The sequence below is a fragment of the Mytilus edulis genome, chromosome 7 (genome assembly GCF_963676685.1).
Source record: "Mytilus edulis chromosome 7, xbMytEdul2.2, whole genome shotgun sequence".
Taxonomy (NCBI): Eukaryota; Metazoa; Mollusca; class Bivalvia; order Mytilida; family Mytilidae; genus Mytilus; species Mytilus edulis.
In genome coordinates, this window is record NC_092350.1 from 31532041 (window position 1) to 31549843 (window position 17803).

Here is a 17803-nt window from a genome sequence, read left to right on the forward strand (position 1 = left end):
CATATTCAAAGACAAAACACAGAGAGATAAATGAAAAAAACAAAACAACAAAGAGAAAGATAAAACAATGAAATAAAAAATATGTTTATAATTTTTCGACATAAATGAAAGACAGATAATCTGATAGATAGTGGTATCATCTATTAATGATATGTAGTATCTACATGGAATGTTATGTTTATATTTAGAACTTTTTGTTTACTCCCCAACAGATGATCATTCTAGCAGGAATCATGTGATTTCATAGATTGTTGTGGTATCTTGTCTTTTGGGAGGATCTTAGGGGTGACATACAGTGCTGTAACAAGTGTTTGCTGATTGTTTCTTGAAAATTTTAATCAGTTTAGTAGGATCTTGGAATGGCGACAGTTCAGATACAGAAGAGCGGCGGACAACCGTGGGGATTTCGGTTAGCAGGAGGACGGGATTTTAATGTACCACTTCAAGTAAAGAAGGTAGGCGTGGTAGCATTTCAATGTCAAGTTGTTTTACTTCGATAGCTGATCTAAGAAAAGTTTTTAGATTGATTTCTATTCCGATCACAAAACTATTACACATTTTTTTGGATTGACTGAGTTTATTGTTTTAATTACATTTATAATTGTTCATCGTTTATTTTATATTTCTTAAGGGGTGCTTGTTTCATTGGCGAATATGCCACACAGTCATGCATGTGTCTTTTTCTTCATAAATAAATTTCAATTGAAATGCAATATGATTGACCGATAATATTTAGTTTCATTTCAATTGAACAATCTACAATTGATAAAAGCACAATAACGTAATTTTTCATCTTATTGCTAAAAATTCTTCCATGCCTCATTGAAACATAAGTGCTACATTTTTAAGATAAAGGCGCGATAAAACGTACAATTTGATATTTATACGATATACTGTTGTGTATAAGTTGTTTTAAATTAGACAAGAAATTAGTTAATTGTTCTTTGCGGGAAAAACAGAAGCTGCCATCAATTAACCTCTAATATCATTGTATAGATACGGGCCAAATTAAGTCCGACTGAAACCTAATATTTACTGGTTCTCTGTCAATATATAGAGCATATGCTCCATGTACTACGTTATTGCAGACGTCAGATTGATAAGAAATCAGAAAATTGTTCAAACAGACAATATAATTGGTTTCACACGCCCCAACATACGCATTTACATTGTATTTGTACAACTATCAGCAATAAGCACTTCAATCAAATAAACTCTGTAAAGAATAATTCTGGTACAAACTTTTCAATGTCAAATAGATATTTTGCATGAAGCTTTACACGTGTGTGCCGCAATACACGCCTAGTGTAATGAACAACTTCAAAATATAAAATGATTATACTGGAACCAAAGTACTAGCGAATAATTGGATAAACATTTTGTTGCCCTCATTTTCCCAAAAATTTGTTATTTTAGGTTTTTTCGTTTAGATTTCAATTATTTTCCCGTTTTTCTGTGTTTCATATACATGTATATACACACACGTAAATATACTACAAATAACATGGATTTACTATTTCCTATCACTTTTCTAGTTTTAATATCTATAGAGGTCACTGATAACAATATATCTAGAGTGACATTATCAATGACCTCTGTGGCTATTAATTTAGAAATTGATAGTAAATAGTAAAAACATGTACATGATATATCTAGCAAAATCACAGAAAAACGCGAAAACAAGTATAATTATAACAAAGTTTTGAGAAAAGGGGGAAGGGCTTCAAATAACTGTCCACCCGTTGCTCAAGTACCTGTGGCTGGATCAAATCTCGCTTTTTATCTATTTTTTTAAGGAACCAATAAGTTGTTTTACTATTTTGCTGATAACAAGGTCCCGTCTTGCATTTTTTTTGCCGGTGTTTGGTGTTTTATTGTTATTAGTATATATAATGGTTTTTGGGCGTAGATTAGCAATAGTGTTTGGAACTTTTGGTTCCAGTTGAAAATCTGGAACTTTTCCCTCGCAGTGATGGTCAATTGGGTTTTGCATTTGATATTTCACTAAAGTAATTCAATTTAGAACCCAACAATTGAGTGAATTTAACAGTATTTGGTGTGTTATAGAAGCTGTTTGGTTGTACATTTTCTTCATTCACGCATTTTACATTCTTGTAGTTTACCGTAGTAAAACATCAAAATTGAAATTGTATTTTATCCGAATTTTTCTTAGAGACATATCAGCAGAACATTAATGTCGTTAGTAGTTGTTTTGACCATTAACATATGTGTATGGCACATACAAACTTTATCACAATTTGCATTGTCCATGAGGAATTTTCTGATGATGGAAGAACTTTGGCAGTCACTGTGAAATGTGAACTCTTGTGAAGGCTTATTATTGTTATCGGTATAGACACCAAGTCTTGTTAATTGTTGGGGATTATATATTGACGATGCATCATCTTGATTTTGTTGTGTAGTTTGGTCGTCTCGTTGACTCATGTGCCACATCTTTTTTTACCTATAGCCTTTGTTTCATAACCGAAACAATCAATCGTAAAAATTACACAAGAAAAATAACAGTGTTTGATGCTTGGCAAATGTTCCTGGCATTGTGACAAGCCTCGACATGAGAGGAGAATTACATCTCCAATGACACCAGACTTCCTCACTTCAAACACGGGAACATATATATTATCACCCCCATCATCTAAGATACATATGATGAAAGTTTTCTTCATTATTTTTTTACCATAAAAGTTTAAACCAAGACCTAACTTTAGGAGTAATATTCAGTATCATCAATATAACAGTACTGCTTAACTACTACTGTTCCAAAGCCAACCGTCTTTTTTCCCCTTTGAAAAGGACGAAAATTTTTGATCATTGTATATGTCATTTTATATTTTTCTTTAAAAATGTGCATCAGATTTGACATACAGCTTAAAACATCCTCTCTATTAACACAAATCTTCACATTCAAAATCAGATTTCAACGGTTTTCAAACAAATCAAGTATTGGCAACAATGTATTGTATCTTTAATTTACAAATTCAAACCTATTTCCCACATGTTTTTAAGTTTCTGATATGCATAATGTACTCCATTATCTACATTTTTTGCAAATTATCGATAAAGCTATCTCTTCTTAATTAGTATACCACCAGCATATCAGCCACACACTTAAAACATTTCGTTAAATTGGCATATACATAAAAATTCACAGAAAAAAATGTATGTTTCTTCGACTTGTTTATTTTAAAGTCATATATTAAAACTTTTTATGTATATTTCCTTTTTTTGGTGGTTAAATCAGAATCCGTAATTTTCTAGTTTGTAAGTTGTCATTTAGTTTACAAACATGATTTGTTTTCCAGGTTGAATCTGGTAGTCCAGCGGCCGGTGTTTTAGCTGCTGGTGATTCTATAATAGGTATCGGAAACTCCGATGCCAGGGGTATGACACACATGCAGGCACACCAGACAATTCGAGGATCAGGAAATTATTTACAGCTTACAGTTGTTAAGTATGTACTGATTATCATAACACCTGCATTTTGGATCATTTCCTCTAGATAAGTAAATCGATGATGATTGCAGTGGGATTCGAGATAAAAAAAACTATAAAAAAAAAAACTCCTTTTATTCATATAACATATATATAGACAATTAAATACTAGTAGATCAGAGTGGAATACTGTGGAATTTCGGCCGAAGAATAATTAAAAGATATTAATGTTGTATATTTTGTTAGTAGCACAAAGATAACTTGAACATAATATAGTAAAAAGTGGATATTATTCAACAATTTAAAAATGAAAAATATAATTAAAAATTGTGTGGTTTTCTATACTTAGATGATGTTTAATACAGTATTGCTTATTTTACAAGCTTTTTTTTTGGAATTCTGCAACAAAGGGCGTGATCTGTTATCGTAATAATTTGATTTGTATCTGAAAAGAAAGCTTATCTTTACTACCAATAGAACTCGGTTTGGGTTTGGAATGCTCTGCCAATGCATCAACTATTAACCACTCCGACTTTTTCATTACCCGTATAATGTGTTGGACATCTTTTATCACTTATAGTTTGGTCATTTGTTTTTGATCCGAAATAAGTGATTATGTTGTACCAAACTCGGGCTACGTTCACATTTTAATAGCCATTGGTAAGTTAAGTGCATGCTGTTCACAAAAACCAAATGTCCTAAATCATGTTTTTTTTTCTGAAGTTGGCTTACTCTTAGGTAATGCTAAAGCAGTAGTCCCCCGCTACCTTTTTTTTAGATCCCAAATCTGCAACAGGGTCCTATATCTTTTCAAAATACGCTAATGGATCATCAAATTAGCTTTGATAATTTGTATTTTAGTTTCATAGATGTTTCCTCCAAGTGTTGAAATTATAAGACATTTTAGAGTGATAATTGCAATATACACAGTCAGCAATTTTCACCATCACAGTCAGACGACTACAGTAGAGATGCTATATATAAATCAGTAGAATAATTAACTGTCGATAATTAATTCCTTCTGACACCAGCATACTCAAACACAGGAGTCATCATTCTATTATCTACATTATCAACTGTTTTCAGACAAAATATTTTCTATTGTTTATGAATAAGTTTATTTTGGGTATAGGTTTCTATATAACTGTCTTTTCCTTGGCGCATTAGTGTACTAATCCCGATCTCAAATTTTATTGTCTTGTTTATATGACCCTGCTCGTGAGACAGGTTTTTTTTTAAAGTCGAAGTCTGAAAACGGAGTTTATTGTATATGTCTCTTCTTTTCTTGACTTAAAATTTAAAAAAAATATAGAATTTAATTCTTCTTTTCAAAGTTCTCACTAAATTTTTGTCTTTCTATGTTGTGATGTTACACAATTGTTTAAGATAATGGTGAAGGTTTGGTACCATTAAAACGTTAAAACCCTCTGCAATTGTTTTCACTTGTCGTAAGTCAAGAATTGTTTGTTAATGTGGTTCATAAGTGTTCTTTTTTCTTGATTTTTTTTTATATGGTGTAGACTGTTGGTTTCCCCGTTTGCATGAATGGTTTTTTACACCAGTCATTATTAGGGCCCTTTATATATAGCTTGCTGTAGTGCGGTGTGAGGCAAGGCTCAATGTTGAAGACCGTACTTTGACCTATAATGGTTAACTTTTATAAATTGTGACTTAGATGGAGAGTTGTCTCATTGGCACTCATACCACATCTTCTTGTATCTAATTATTATATGTATTTATTTCAGAGGACACGGCGGAATGGATAGACTATCTTCTATAAAACCGAAAGGTCCTGTCAAATTCTCACCTTGGAAAGCACAATCAGCACAATGAAAAATATAATGATTGAAGTAAGTCATCAAGCCATTCCTTGGACAGCCAACAAGTCAGAGACGTATCAAAAAGAATAACTAGCTGGAATTCTATTTCGAGTCTTAAATTTGTGGACGTTCAATTCGAAAATGTATATTATCTTTTTTGTATATAACATCACGAAGTTGTGTGTAGTCATTTCAATTTGTAGTGATATAAATTAGGACCACTACGCTCTGCTTTCATTATTGGATTCGTCATTCGCTTTGGGAATAGGAATGTGATGATTCATATTTAGAATTTTATTCGAAATCAAGGTTTCAAAGAATCGACATTTATCAGTGGTTCCGAAAAAGGGGGACATTATCTTCCCAGAAACTGACCCTTGGAGATTATCATTGATTTCATATTTGTTTCTGTTTTTCATGTTTCATTTTTTCATCAGTCGTCGTAGAAGGCCGTTACGTGCAATAAAGGATGTGAATTTATCGTTTTTGGTGTATAATTTAACTTTTAATATATATGATACATATTTATAACATTCTGTTAAATCATGAAGGAAAGTTTTTATTGTATAATTTGTTTAGATTTAATAAAGATTTTGTAAGTGATCTTCGTTATATTTGTTGTACAAAATAAATAATGAAGAAAATACTTTATTAATATTTTGCGACCGAAGAGCTTTTCTTATTTTCCTTCCCCAGGAATGCTCAAAACCTTATATTTAAATGCCAAGGATGTATCAGAACTGAACTGGTCGGTTGAGTAGTATGACCAAAAAGATAGCAAAATCAATCTAAGTTCACATATCCCTACAGGAGTCAAAACCTTTGTTTCCAAAGTACTGATAACTGAGCTGATGATACCATCGGGGCTGATAGTTCACCAGCAAAGGTATCGACACGCTGATGTAAAAAATGAATACAACACTTTATACATTCCATGCGTTAGATGGGAGATAACTCGGATGTGACTGTTATGTTGTGTACTCCTGAGTTGCTGCGCTTAGTATCGGAATATGATTTTGAATTGTTAAAATGACAAGATTGTTGATCGGATATTGGTTGAAGATTAATTAATCATGATGGTACGGAAATTTTCATAGATACCAAAATTATAATTTTTATAGTAGCGAAACAGTAATGTTTTTGTTTTTATAGTTCAAATATCATATATTACAAAATTTTATTATATTGCCTGATGATTTTGCAGTAATAGATACTTTTTGTATAAGACATACTAATTGTAAATTAACTGAACAAAATATTACGTGATTGCATGGTTGCCAGATACTTAATTATTTATTTTACGAAAACGACTTACAGAACCAGAAGCCGATAATAGCTCTCATCAACAAATTAACATTCATTCATAGAAAAAAATCAAAACAACAGCAGATAAGCTAACATTCTACAATGTAACTTAATTTGATACCAGCATTTTAACTTCTAGTCTTTACAAGAATCTGAAACGCATGATGATCAAACATGTTGAAAGTATCAACCCAATTACATCCATTCGAAAATGTATGTACGGTATTAGGTTATACTTAAAAAGGTTATCTTATAAACAACTTAGATACATCTGTATGTATGTGCCTGTCCCAAGTCAGGAGCCTGTAATTCAGTGGTTGTCGTTTGTTTATGTGTTACATATTTGTTTTTCGTTCATTTTTTGTACATAAATGATTAGGCCGTTAGTTTTCTCGTTTGAATTGTTTTACATTGTCATTTCGGGGCCTTGTATGACTTTGCTTAGCTGACTTTGCGGTATGGGCTTTATTGAAGGCAGAACGTGACCTAGAGTTGTTATTTTCTGTGTCATTCGGTCTCTTGGATGATCTAAAAATATTGTGAAATGGTGAGAACTGTTACTCGTCTCATCACAGAAGTTGCTGCCTTTAAATCAAAAAAACAAATGGAAATCTTATAATTATTTCATTTTGCTTCTTTGCGGCTTATAATCTTAAATCACGAACGAAAAACAGAAATTTTCATGACTGAAAGTAATCAGCACGACAAGATCTGTTAATGATGAAAATCAGTCTCGATGAAAATCAATAAATTCATTACATTTGATAATTTCATAATACTAGTATACACTTAAAAAAATGTATACGGATTACTTTGATGATGCTGGTACCCGGCATTTGACAAGTATGACAATTTTCCGATGGCATATACTGAATAGTTGACGGAGGGAACAGTCCAACCTAGCTTTTGGTGGTCCTCTACCATTAACACTACAAAAAAAAAGATATAAGCACAATGCCCATGAGACATACTTAAAATGTGTGTTTTTGCAATTTTTAACGTATACAAGTGATAAACTGCAAAGGTGCTGCGGAAGGTTAACAGATCCTGCTCTACATGTGGCACCCCGTCGTAATGCTCATGTGAGTTTAATTCGCTAGGTCACATTCGGAAAAAGGTGACGGGATAGTAGTAACGACATAAGAACATATCCGTTACATTCCATAATGGTCAATCAACTCGTGATTGCGTCCGTAAAACTTACGAAGGGATGATATCAACTTCCCAACATGGAACTCTTGGTTTAATAACTTCCTTGTGAGCTGTAACAATCTATCAAATAAATAATGATAGGAAATACAAACCCTAGTATATCGTTTCAAGTGGGAAATATATACTCCGTATGCAGGCGCTGGTGGAATGTTGCTACATAGTATTGAAAAGTTCACTATTGGAAAGCTGAAATCATCTCTTGTCGCAAAGTTTTGTTTCCAAACGACCCTCGTTGTCAATTGCAAGATATAAGGCAGACATAATTTTTACAAAGTAGGATTTATCCCTCTCTAAGACAAGACACTTTGGCCTTTATCTATGTTGGCCTTTTTTTCTATGAAACAAAGCAGGACCAACTCGTTCGATTTGTTGTTCAGTTTGGAATGGGGAATACTTGTGTTAAGTGTAGAAATGTCAAATGTTTTAATACTATTGCAATATGAAAGAGTCTTAGATTGTATAATCGCTAACGGATCTTTGAAATGTTTTCCTAATTTATAACTTAAAATTATGTAGTTAAGGTGTCCAATACAGTGATAGAAAATCCAGTTCTTCATCTTTGGTTAAAATTCCAGAAGAACATAAAACAAACCTATAATTATCCAGGATTTCATTTTTAGTAAGTGTCGTAATGTATATTTTGAGTTTCCAAGTGAATTGTCAATTCCATAGTTATCAAACCGAAACGCAACCTCTGATGTTAATAGTCGATCGGTAGTGCTTTCGTCCGAAAAGAAGAGTAAAAAATGTTTTCCTATAAATTTTCATCATTTCAAATCGGAACCAAAACATTTTTAATGACTTAAAAACCAAAAGAGTAGCACAACCGTCCAAGATCGTTGTTTTGGTAAACTGGCATTTTTTACAAATAGACCGGCAAGGATGTAAACAACGATACAGTCCATCGGAGATGGGGCTCTACAACCACTCCATCTCTCTTAACATGTGTCGGATAACTTTGTAATAAGTAAAAAAGATGTTAAGTCGATTCCTAGGATATTCCTTTGTGATTTATGAATCCTCAAAAGGAATCAGACATCTTGAAAAAGTATTATTTTATATGGACCTCTTTTATAAAATTTGATGGAAAAATACCTTACACCATGGAATTGTTTGTGTAGTTTAACGATGAACTACATTCATGAACTTTTGTTTTCTATTTTGAATCGTTTCACATGTTGTCATGCCGGGGCCTTTTTATACCTTATAGTACACAGTATGTGTTTTGCCCATTGTCAAAGTCCTTGCGATTACATGTTGTTGTTTACAAACTTGTCCTTTGATTTCTGGTAAATTGTTATCTCATTATATTTTATTTTTTTATTATATAAAAAAGACTACAGTCATTTTATTGATAAAATTGAATATTGTCAATGCATATATGCAAATTTTTACATTTATTGAAAAAGATGAGAAAAAGGTTACATAAAAAACAAAACAGAAAGCGACCTTATGCTACAGAGTTATTAAGTTCACAAACATGTCATATCAATATGATTTTTTATGGAAGTAAAGATAAAATGTAATAAAACATAACAAATCTTAGGAAAAAGGTTTAACATAAACTGTAGGAGTGACGGATATTGAATACAAACAGACAAGCATCCGTGCGTCCTTTTGTTTCCCATTTCAGTCTTTGGTCTCTTGTTTTATTCAACACATATTCATACGTCTTCCTGTTATGACATATGTTATTAGAAGAGTATAAAATATTCCACAATTGCATCCGCACGACACCGAAAACAAAAACAAAGACGGTGTCGTGTTTGATTCAAAATCATGTTTTACTCTTACGGCGAATGTTAATATTTTGGTATAATGAAACAGCTCTTTCTGTATGTTCATAACGTAATGTCTCTAGAATCGATATTTCACATGAAGCAGTCTCCAAACGGATATGTCAAATAACTATAACAATTTCGAATTGACTTACTGAATGAAGTTAGGAATCAAATCAAAAATTCGTTTATATCTCTGATATTTACTGCTCTAAATATTACGGTTTGTTTATATAAACAAGAGGCTCTCAAGAGCCTGTGTCGCGCACCTTGGTCTATGTGCATATTAAACAATGGACACAGATGTATTCGTGTCAAAATTTTGTGTTTGGTGATGGTGATGTGTTTGTAGATCTTACTTTACTGAACATTTTTGCTGCTTACAATTATCTCTATTTATAATGAACTTGGCCAAGTAGTTATAGTGGACAATATTCTGAAAAAGTTGAAAAATGACTATACAGGGCAATAACTCCTTAAGGGGTCAATTAACCATTGTTGTCATGTTGACTTATTTTTAGATCTTACTTTGCTGTACATTATTGCTGTTTACAGTATATCTCTATCTGTAATAGTATTCAAGATAATATCCAAAAGCTGCAAAATTTTCTTAAAATTACCTGTTCAGTGGCAGCAACCCAACAACATGTTGCCTGATTGGTCTGAAAATTTCAGGCTAGATAAAACTTGACATAATGAATAATTTTATCCATGTCAGATTTGCTCTAAATGCTTTGGTTTAAGAGATATGAGCCAAAACCTGCATTTTACTCTATGTACTATTTTTAGCCATGTCGGCCATCTTGGTTCGCGGGCGGATTCATCGGTAACACTTTTCAAATAGATATCCCAATGATGATTTTGGACAAGTTTAATTAGATATGTCATAGGAGTTTCAGAGGAGAAGATTTTGAAACGCGCGTCTAGTATAATCCTAGTACCTTTGATAGCTATTTACACCACTGTATCGATGCCACTGCTGGTGGACGTTTAGTCTCCGAGGGTATCACCAGCCCATTAGTCAACACTTCGGTGTTGACATGAATATCAATAATGTGGCCATTTTTATAAATTTCCTGTTTACATAAGTTTGATTTTTTCGAAAAACTAAGGATTTTCTTATCCCAAGCATAGATTACCTTAGCCGTAATTGGCACAACTTTCTGGAATTTTCAATAACTTTGTACATGTTTGGCTTTATAATTATTTTAATATGAGCGTTACTGATGAGTCTTATGTAGCACGAAACACGCGTCTTGCGTACTAAATTATAAATCCGGTACCTTTGATAATTATTTTGTAAAAGATAACAAAAATTTACGAAAAATTGTTAAAAATTGACTATAAAGGGCAATAACTCCTTAAGGGGTCAACTGACCATTTTAGTCATATTGACTTAGTTGTAGATCTCACTTTGCTGAACATAGTTGCTGCATATAGTTTATCTCTATCTATAATAATATTCAAGACAATAACCAAAGAACAGCAAAACTTCCTGTCCGATTTGCCTGAAAATTTCAGGGCAGACAGGCCTTGACCTGATAAACAATTTTACACCATGTCAGATTTGTTCTAAATGGTTTGGTTGCAGAGATATAAGCCAAAATCTACATTTTCCCCTATGTTTTATTTTAGCCATAGTTGTTTGGCCGGGTCACCGGACACACTTTTAAAACTAGATACCCGAATGATGATTGTAGCCAAGTTTGGTTAAATTTGGCCCAGTAGTTTCAGAGAAGATTTTTGTAAAAGTTAACGACGACGGACGACGGACGCCAAGTGATGAGAAAGGCTTTGGGCAGGTGAGCTAAAAAGAGGATGTGGTATATGATTGTCAATGAGACAACTCTCCACAAGAGACCAAATGACACAAAAATAAACAACAATATGTCATTGTGAGGCCGTCATCAATGATCAAAGTCCATACCGCATAGTCAGCTATAAAGACCCCAAAATGACAATTTAAAACAATTCAAAAGAGAAAACTAACGGCTTAATGTATGTACCAAAAATGAACGAAAAACAAATATGTTACACATAAACATACGACATGCACTGAATTACAGGCTCCTGACTTGGGACAGGCACATGCATAAAGAATGTGGCGGAGATAACATGTTAGCGGTACCCCAACCCTCCCCTAACCTGGGATGGTGGTGAAACAGTACAACATAAGAACGAACTCTAAAAATCAGTTGAAAAAGGCTTAACTCATCAGATGGATACAAATACAAATACTACACAGAGTGAACGTACCAACATTGTCATTGCCACCAAGATTTTGTATGAACTGCAGACTCATTTCTTTCCAAATTCCAGTAAAGTATTCAACGTATGATAACTTCAAATTTTGACCAATGTTTCGTGTTATAATTATAGGCGTCAAGGCGCTTACAAGTTGGTCGGATGGCGGACGACAGTCGTCCACGAGTAGCTTCGTCCCAATGACAACCATACTTTAAAGAGATTCCTGTATTACTAGTATACCGATTATTTTATTAATTGAAAGAGTACAGAGAATACCAATGCGAAATCGAAAAAAATCCTATATACATTTTGTAACTTTTTTTCTGACGACTTTAAATGTGGATTAATTTAAGGACAGTTTACTTGAAATCGAAGAAAGCTTAAACAATGTAGAGTGTTCTTAATAAGAAATATTGAAATGCGTTTGAATCTTCATTTAGAATTGGCTTCCCGTAATTTCCTAACCGGATTAGCAACATAAAAGAAAGCAAGATCTTACTTTCTTTAATCGCATACCTTTATAACTTGTAAAATGTTAGCACCAAAAGATGTTTTTAAATAAATTGAATTAATTCTTCATTTGATTACCCTGTTTTTCATGTTTTCTCCATGATATTAAACTCGGCGGTCGCTCATTACCACCACGCTAGTTGTAAAATGACATTCATTCAAGACAATGAACTAAGGAAGACTTCCGATACAGTAGCAATCACCTTTTTTATCTTCTTTTAATGGAAGATTAGTCCTTTTGCTGCCGAGACGCTGCCGGAGTATTTTTGTTCGGATGTATAGGCGCGTAACTTAAAGACATTTTATTTATTATTCCTTCCTAAGACATCAACAGCGTTAACACAGAAAATGAATTAAAATTAAAGTTGGTCTATAAGACGTTATTGACTAATATATCACGAGGCAATTAAAAAGATATTGTGACTTTTCCGGAATAGAGACGGAAATCCGATGACGACCATTCGGAAATATAAAATGCCTCAGCTATTGTTCAAAATCAAATTACTCTCTGCCTTATTAACATGTGTGTAAAATTAAGCATTAATCTTTAAATTATTTATAGGTATATACAGTGTAAAATTAATCCGCATATCAATCAGAAACTCGTACCTTAGTACCCCCTGCATTGATCTGCGGCAGACGATTTCAGCTCATGTCAAAAAAGCGCTGGCATTTATATAGTATTAAAATTCTAAAATCAGATTAAAATTTCACTAAAATGAAATCCAGGGTATCTGTAGAAAAAGATGAATAGCTTGAAGACAAGACAGGAGATACAAAATACCGGTTATCTGCTGTGCTTCCAAAAGGTCAGGGTAAAAATGTAGCAGAACACCGCTGGGCGGGAAAAGAAATCGGAATAATTTCACTGCTAACATTAAAGTATCATTCTGAATATTCATTAAAATACATTTGAAAATGACAATCAAGATAATGTGATTAATAATTAATGACATTACACTCTGAGAACCGCATTAAAGAAGCTATTTCACTGTCTCACTTACATCAGAGGTATTAGGCATATATTTATACAAATCTCTTTTAGAAAAAAATACGACCTTATTTACACTTAAACAAGAATTTGCTTATATCTTGAATGGGATTAAATCTGTAATCCGTTATATGCAAAGCGATTTTTCTTTCTTTCTTTTTTGTTGTTGTAATTATTTGCTTCTAAAATGTTTACTATAAAAATCATGCGTAAATCATTACTCACTTTCAATGCAATTCCAACAGAATTAACAGATTCATCCTACAAATTTGTTTTAAATGTTGTAGAATAAAAAGAGAAATATACTCGCTCATATATTATAGAATATCAAAACTTTTATTCAATTGTTATTTTTTTCTTTTTCAAAATATGGCCTTTTCCTTGTATTTTAGTGATACGTTTGTTTTCGAAGTTGAAGGCCTCACCCCTTCTGTGACTTTTCAATGAAGAGCAAGTCTATGATCTAAGCCCAAGAATTTGCATCAAAATGATGTTGAATAAAAAGTGAACTTATCTCCTGCACCACTTAGAAAACACCATATTTCAAAATTAAACTGTCACATCAATTATATTATGTTATTTCACAGATACCACATGGTTTCTCTCTCAATTTATAGATGATAATGGTTGAATCATTGTTGCAAGAAGGGATAAAAATGAATGAAATAGGGGAGACCGGGGTTGAATGAAACACTTTTTATGTTCTTGTCTATATATACAAATCAATTATACGCAGCTTTCTCACTAGACCTAGCAAACTAGACAAACATCTCGTGTACATTTTAAAAAGGATTTGAATCCACTAAAGCTATTTCTTAAGTCACATCTGACGATTTAATGGGGGTTGTCGCATGTCACTACCTACCCCGTTTGCGGGGTACGTTGAGACAGAGGTTGGGGTAAGTTGTGACATACATACAGTACTGGTAGTCCTGTTTACATGTTCAGATGTACATGCTTTGTCACAATTTCAGAAGGTGGAAGACCTACTAGATGGGTCATACCTTGTATTGCGCGTCGTGAAATACGATATGGTAAGAGCTTTTCCGTCAGTCATGTATTCTTTGTCCTTGACCTCATTTTTATGGTCAAGGAACTGTTTTGTCATATGAAATACCGCACTTATATTTAGTTACTAGTATGATAATTTCTATGTTTGGTATTTTGTATGTTGGATTCTTGCAAGGTGTACATGTCATTCAGACAGTGTTAGCCTACAACCTCATTTCATGGATCAGTTATCATGTCCGTATCACAGATGCCCATAGAAACATATGCAATAGTCTACTGTATTCGGTGTATGAATACACCTTATCACTATTTCCGCTTGACCCGAGAATCTGTTCCGCTTGAACTATTGGCGTCATACAACAATCACTTTTCCATTGTGGCGTCAGATATTTTGAATTATGACGTCAAAATTTTACGGGAACCTGTGTGATGTCCAGTAATGGCGGACAAATAGCGATAAGGTGTATGAAGCACTCACACCACTTCTTCCTTTATCTATATATGAATGAAATTCAATTATAATGAAAGCAGGCGAGACATTTCAGACATGGTAATGCCATATAGAGAATGTCTAAGCAGTGGCTTTCTTTTACGATGCTCGAAAAAAAAATATACTATTAATATTAATAACACTTTGTAAAATAATCAAGATATATGAACGAAGATTGAAAAAAAAGGGAACCGTTTGTGCTGTCATATAAAACTCCATTACATAATTGTAAAAGTATAAAAACTAGCAGATGCTGCTCAAATACAACCATACTTCTGTGTAATGTTGGAGTGAAAGGGTATTGCCCTTTAAAAATTATTTTGTTTAAGATGAATGAAAAAGCTTACAGGACATATAAATGCTGACTTTTAAGTATATATATATAATGCCATATATACATAATGCAGTTAAATGATATACTGATGCGTTTGTAAGTGATTGAGTGTGGTTTGCATTGCCATTTGTGGATAAGGTTTTATATAGCAGATGCTGCTCAAATGAAAATATCATTTTGTGTTACATTGTATTTATGTTAATTGCATTATTTCATAAATTTTCCTCACTGTCCAATTGTACGTCTTTTTGACTGAACAATCTAGTTTTCTCCTACGTTGAAACAAAAACACCGGAAACAAATTAAATTGTTTTACGTCAGATGTTGTTTGAGTATATCCCTTATTTGGATTGAAAATAATTCTTATTGGAATTAATGGGCGAAAAGACTCACAATATACTTGTCTGAGGTTGTCACAACCTGCCCCGTTTGTGCTGTATCAACCTGCCCCTATGAAATTTGGTCACGTGGCGATCAGGCGTGGAGAAACTTATTGTACTTGGATTTTATATGATATCACACATTGAGCCCCGGCTTTTTATCTTCATTTATATATCTTGATTATTTACAAGGTATCATTAATATCAATAGCATAAAAAATATTTCGAACATCGTAAAAAATACTTACAGCTTAGATTTTCAGTATTTACTTCATAAAATCTTTAAAAACGCTTCTATGGCATAACCATTTCTATCTCGATGCAATTTGAAAAAAGACTTCACGAAAACTTTCTAAATATGCCATAATTTCTTCTCTAAATGAAGATTTACTGTCACTGTCTCATTCAACCCGTGTCACATTCAACCCCAGTCTCCCCTACACAATACCAAATAAATTGCAAGATAAGAATAATTTAAAAACCATATATAAAAATAATTAGTTTTCAAATAAATCTTGAAAGTCAGGATAAACAAAATCAAAGAATATTTTCTATTTTTTTTTTTAATTTAATAAAGGGGGAGGCTCAACCCCAAATGTGCCTGTGCATTTTTCTAAAACATTGAAAGTTTTACAATTTTGTGTTTAAAACATCTGTTTGTTAAGTTATATTATCGGTCGCCTTATCAGTATGAAATGACATATCTATAGCCCTACTTAACCATTTTATAATTGAGAGAAGATATGAAATTTTCACTTTCTTGTGCATGGATCTAGGACTGCTACCATTTAACTGTTAATTTTATCCAAAAAAAAACCAATTTCAAACGCCTAGGTTTTTTTGTCATAATGTTTTTGCAAGCTGCATATAGGTCCATCGAATCAATTCTGGTATTCCAACTTTTTCATTAAAAAAACCATATATAGGTTTTATGATTAATTAGAATCAAATGCAAATATGCAAAAATCTCAAAGAGGCTATTTCCGTTTATTTTTTTCTGCGACTTTAGGGCAGACATTGAATATTCTTAGAAATATTGCTTAGTCATAGCTCTATTTTTTTCCAGTCCGTGAGAGAATATTAAAATGTTCCTGTTCCCACACTAAATTGGTAACTTGAATATTTTAGTAAAAAAATATGTAAAACCAGAATCAGTTTTTAATTGACTGATAAAAGATACCATTTTAACCACAAACCATTAATATTCGCTACCTTTTTATAACATGCGTTTAAATTAATTTTAATTTTCTAATTTGAATCATAAACAAATAAAACGATATCATGTTAAATGCTCCGAGTAAATACAACAAAATTTATGAAGTTTTGAAATCAGAGATTCTATTCAACTCAACAAAAGCTAAAACTTTTCTCTCTCATTCAAAATAATGTAAAAATTAATTATTGCATTTTGTATAGATGACAATTTATTTATACCCATTAGCCACAAATGACGCACGCAATGTTTATGAATGGGACTTTTTAACTGTAATTTTCAGGTCAAGTTTAGAATAATGAAAATGAATTTCATGGTCAATTGTTTTTGAGAGGCTTAAACATCAGATTTCATAACTGTTTAGGTTTTAATGCTCATCATCAACTAAGATTGCATCTGAAATGACGCGCAATACATCATATCGGGTTAACACGTTTACCTTGAATTTCAAAAGCGACTGGCACAAGTCAAACATTTTATTCGATCCTATTATTTTAAAAAGATAAAGCATTACCACACGCGCAGGCACGTGCCTTGTTTTAGGAACCGACACCTTAAACCTGTAATTTCTGTGAGAAAGTTCCTAAATGAGAAAACAACATTTAAAATAGCTTTGATGAACATTTTAATCACGTTGTTGTAAATTAAGCCAGATAAACATAACGACATATTTATGGATATGGTACTAATGTTCTTTTTAAACAACCATTCCTGATATGCCTTTTATTTCTCAATAAAATGTGATTTAAAGTGAACAAGCTCCAGTTTCATATGCAGTTTACATGGTGTTATTACATTAACTAAGGTATCACTAACTGGTGTCTTTTTAAGATTGCAAAACGATCAATTCCAAAAGAAAAACTTCAATATTAAGTCCCTGTCATTATTCTTGTAACGGTTAAAACTATGAAGCAGAGAATCACATTCGAAAGGCAAACACAATTTAGAATTTCTCTTGAAAGTGCTAGGATGGATGCAAACGTCAGATGACGAACCTTCTGTCATACAATTGATTGATTGATTGGTGTCGAACGCAACTTTCGGCATTATTGCGCTTTAGTG

At 32.7% G+C, this 17803-nt stretch overlaps 1 protein-coding gene across 1 annotated transcript; it reads left to right on the plus strand.

Moving 5' to 3' along the window:
• Positions 1–200: 200 nt before the first annotated feature.
• On the plus strand, positions 201–5873 carry LOC139481260 (PDZ and LIM domain protein 1-like). The gene is made up of 3 exons (XM_071264440.1): positions 201–455; positions 3321–3469; positions 5196–5873. The coding sequence occupies exons 1-3, from the start codon at positions 360–362 to the stop codon at positions 5281–5283; spliced, it is 333 nt and encodes a 110-aa protein (XP_071120541.1). The 5' UTR covers positions 201–359; the 3' UTR covers positions 5284–5873.
• The last annotated feature ends 11930 nt before the right edge of the window (positions 5874–17803 follow it).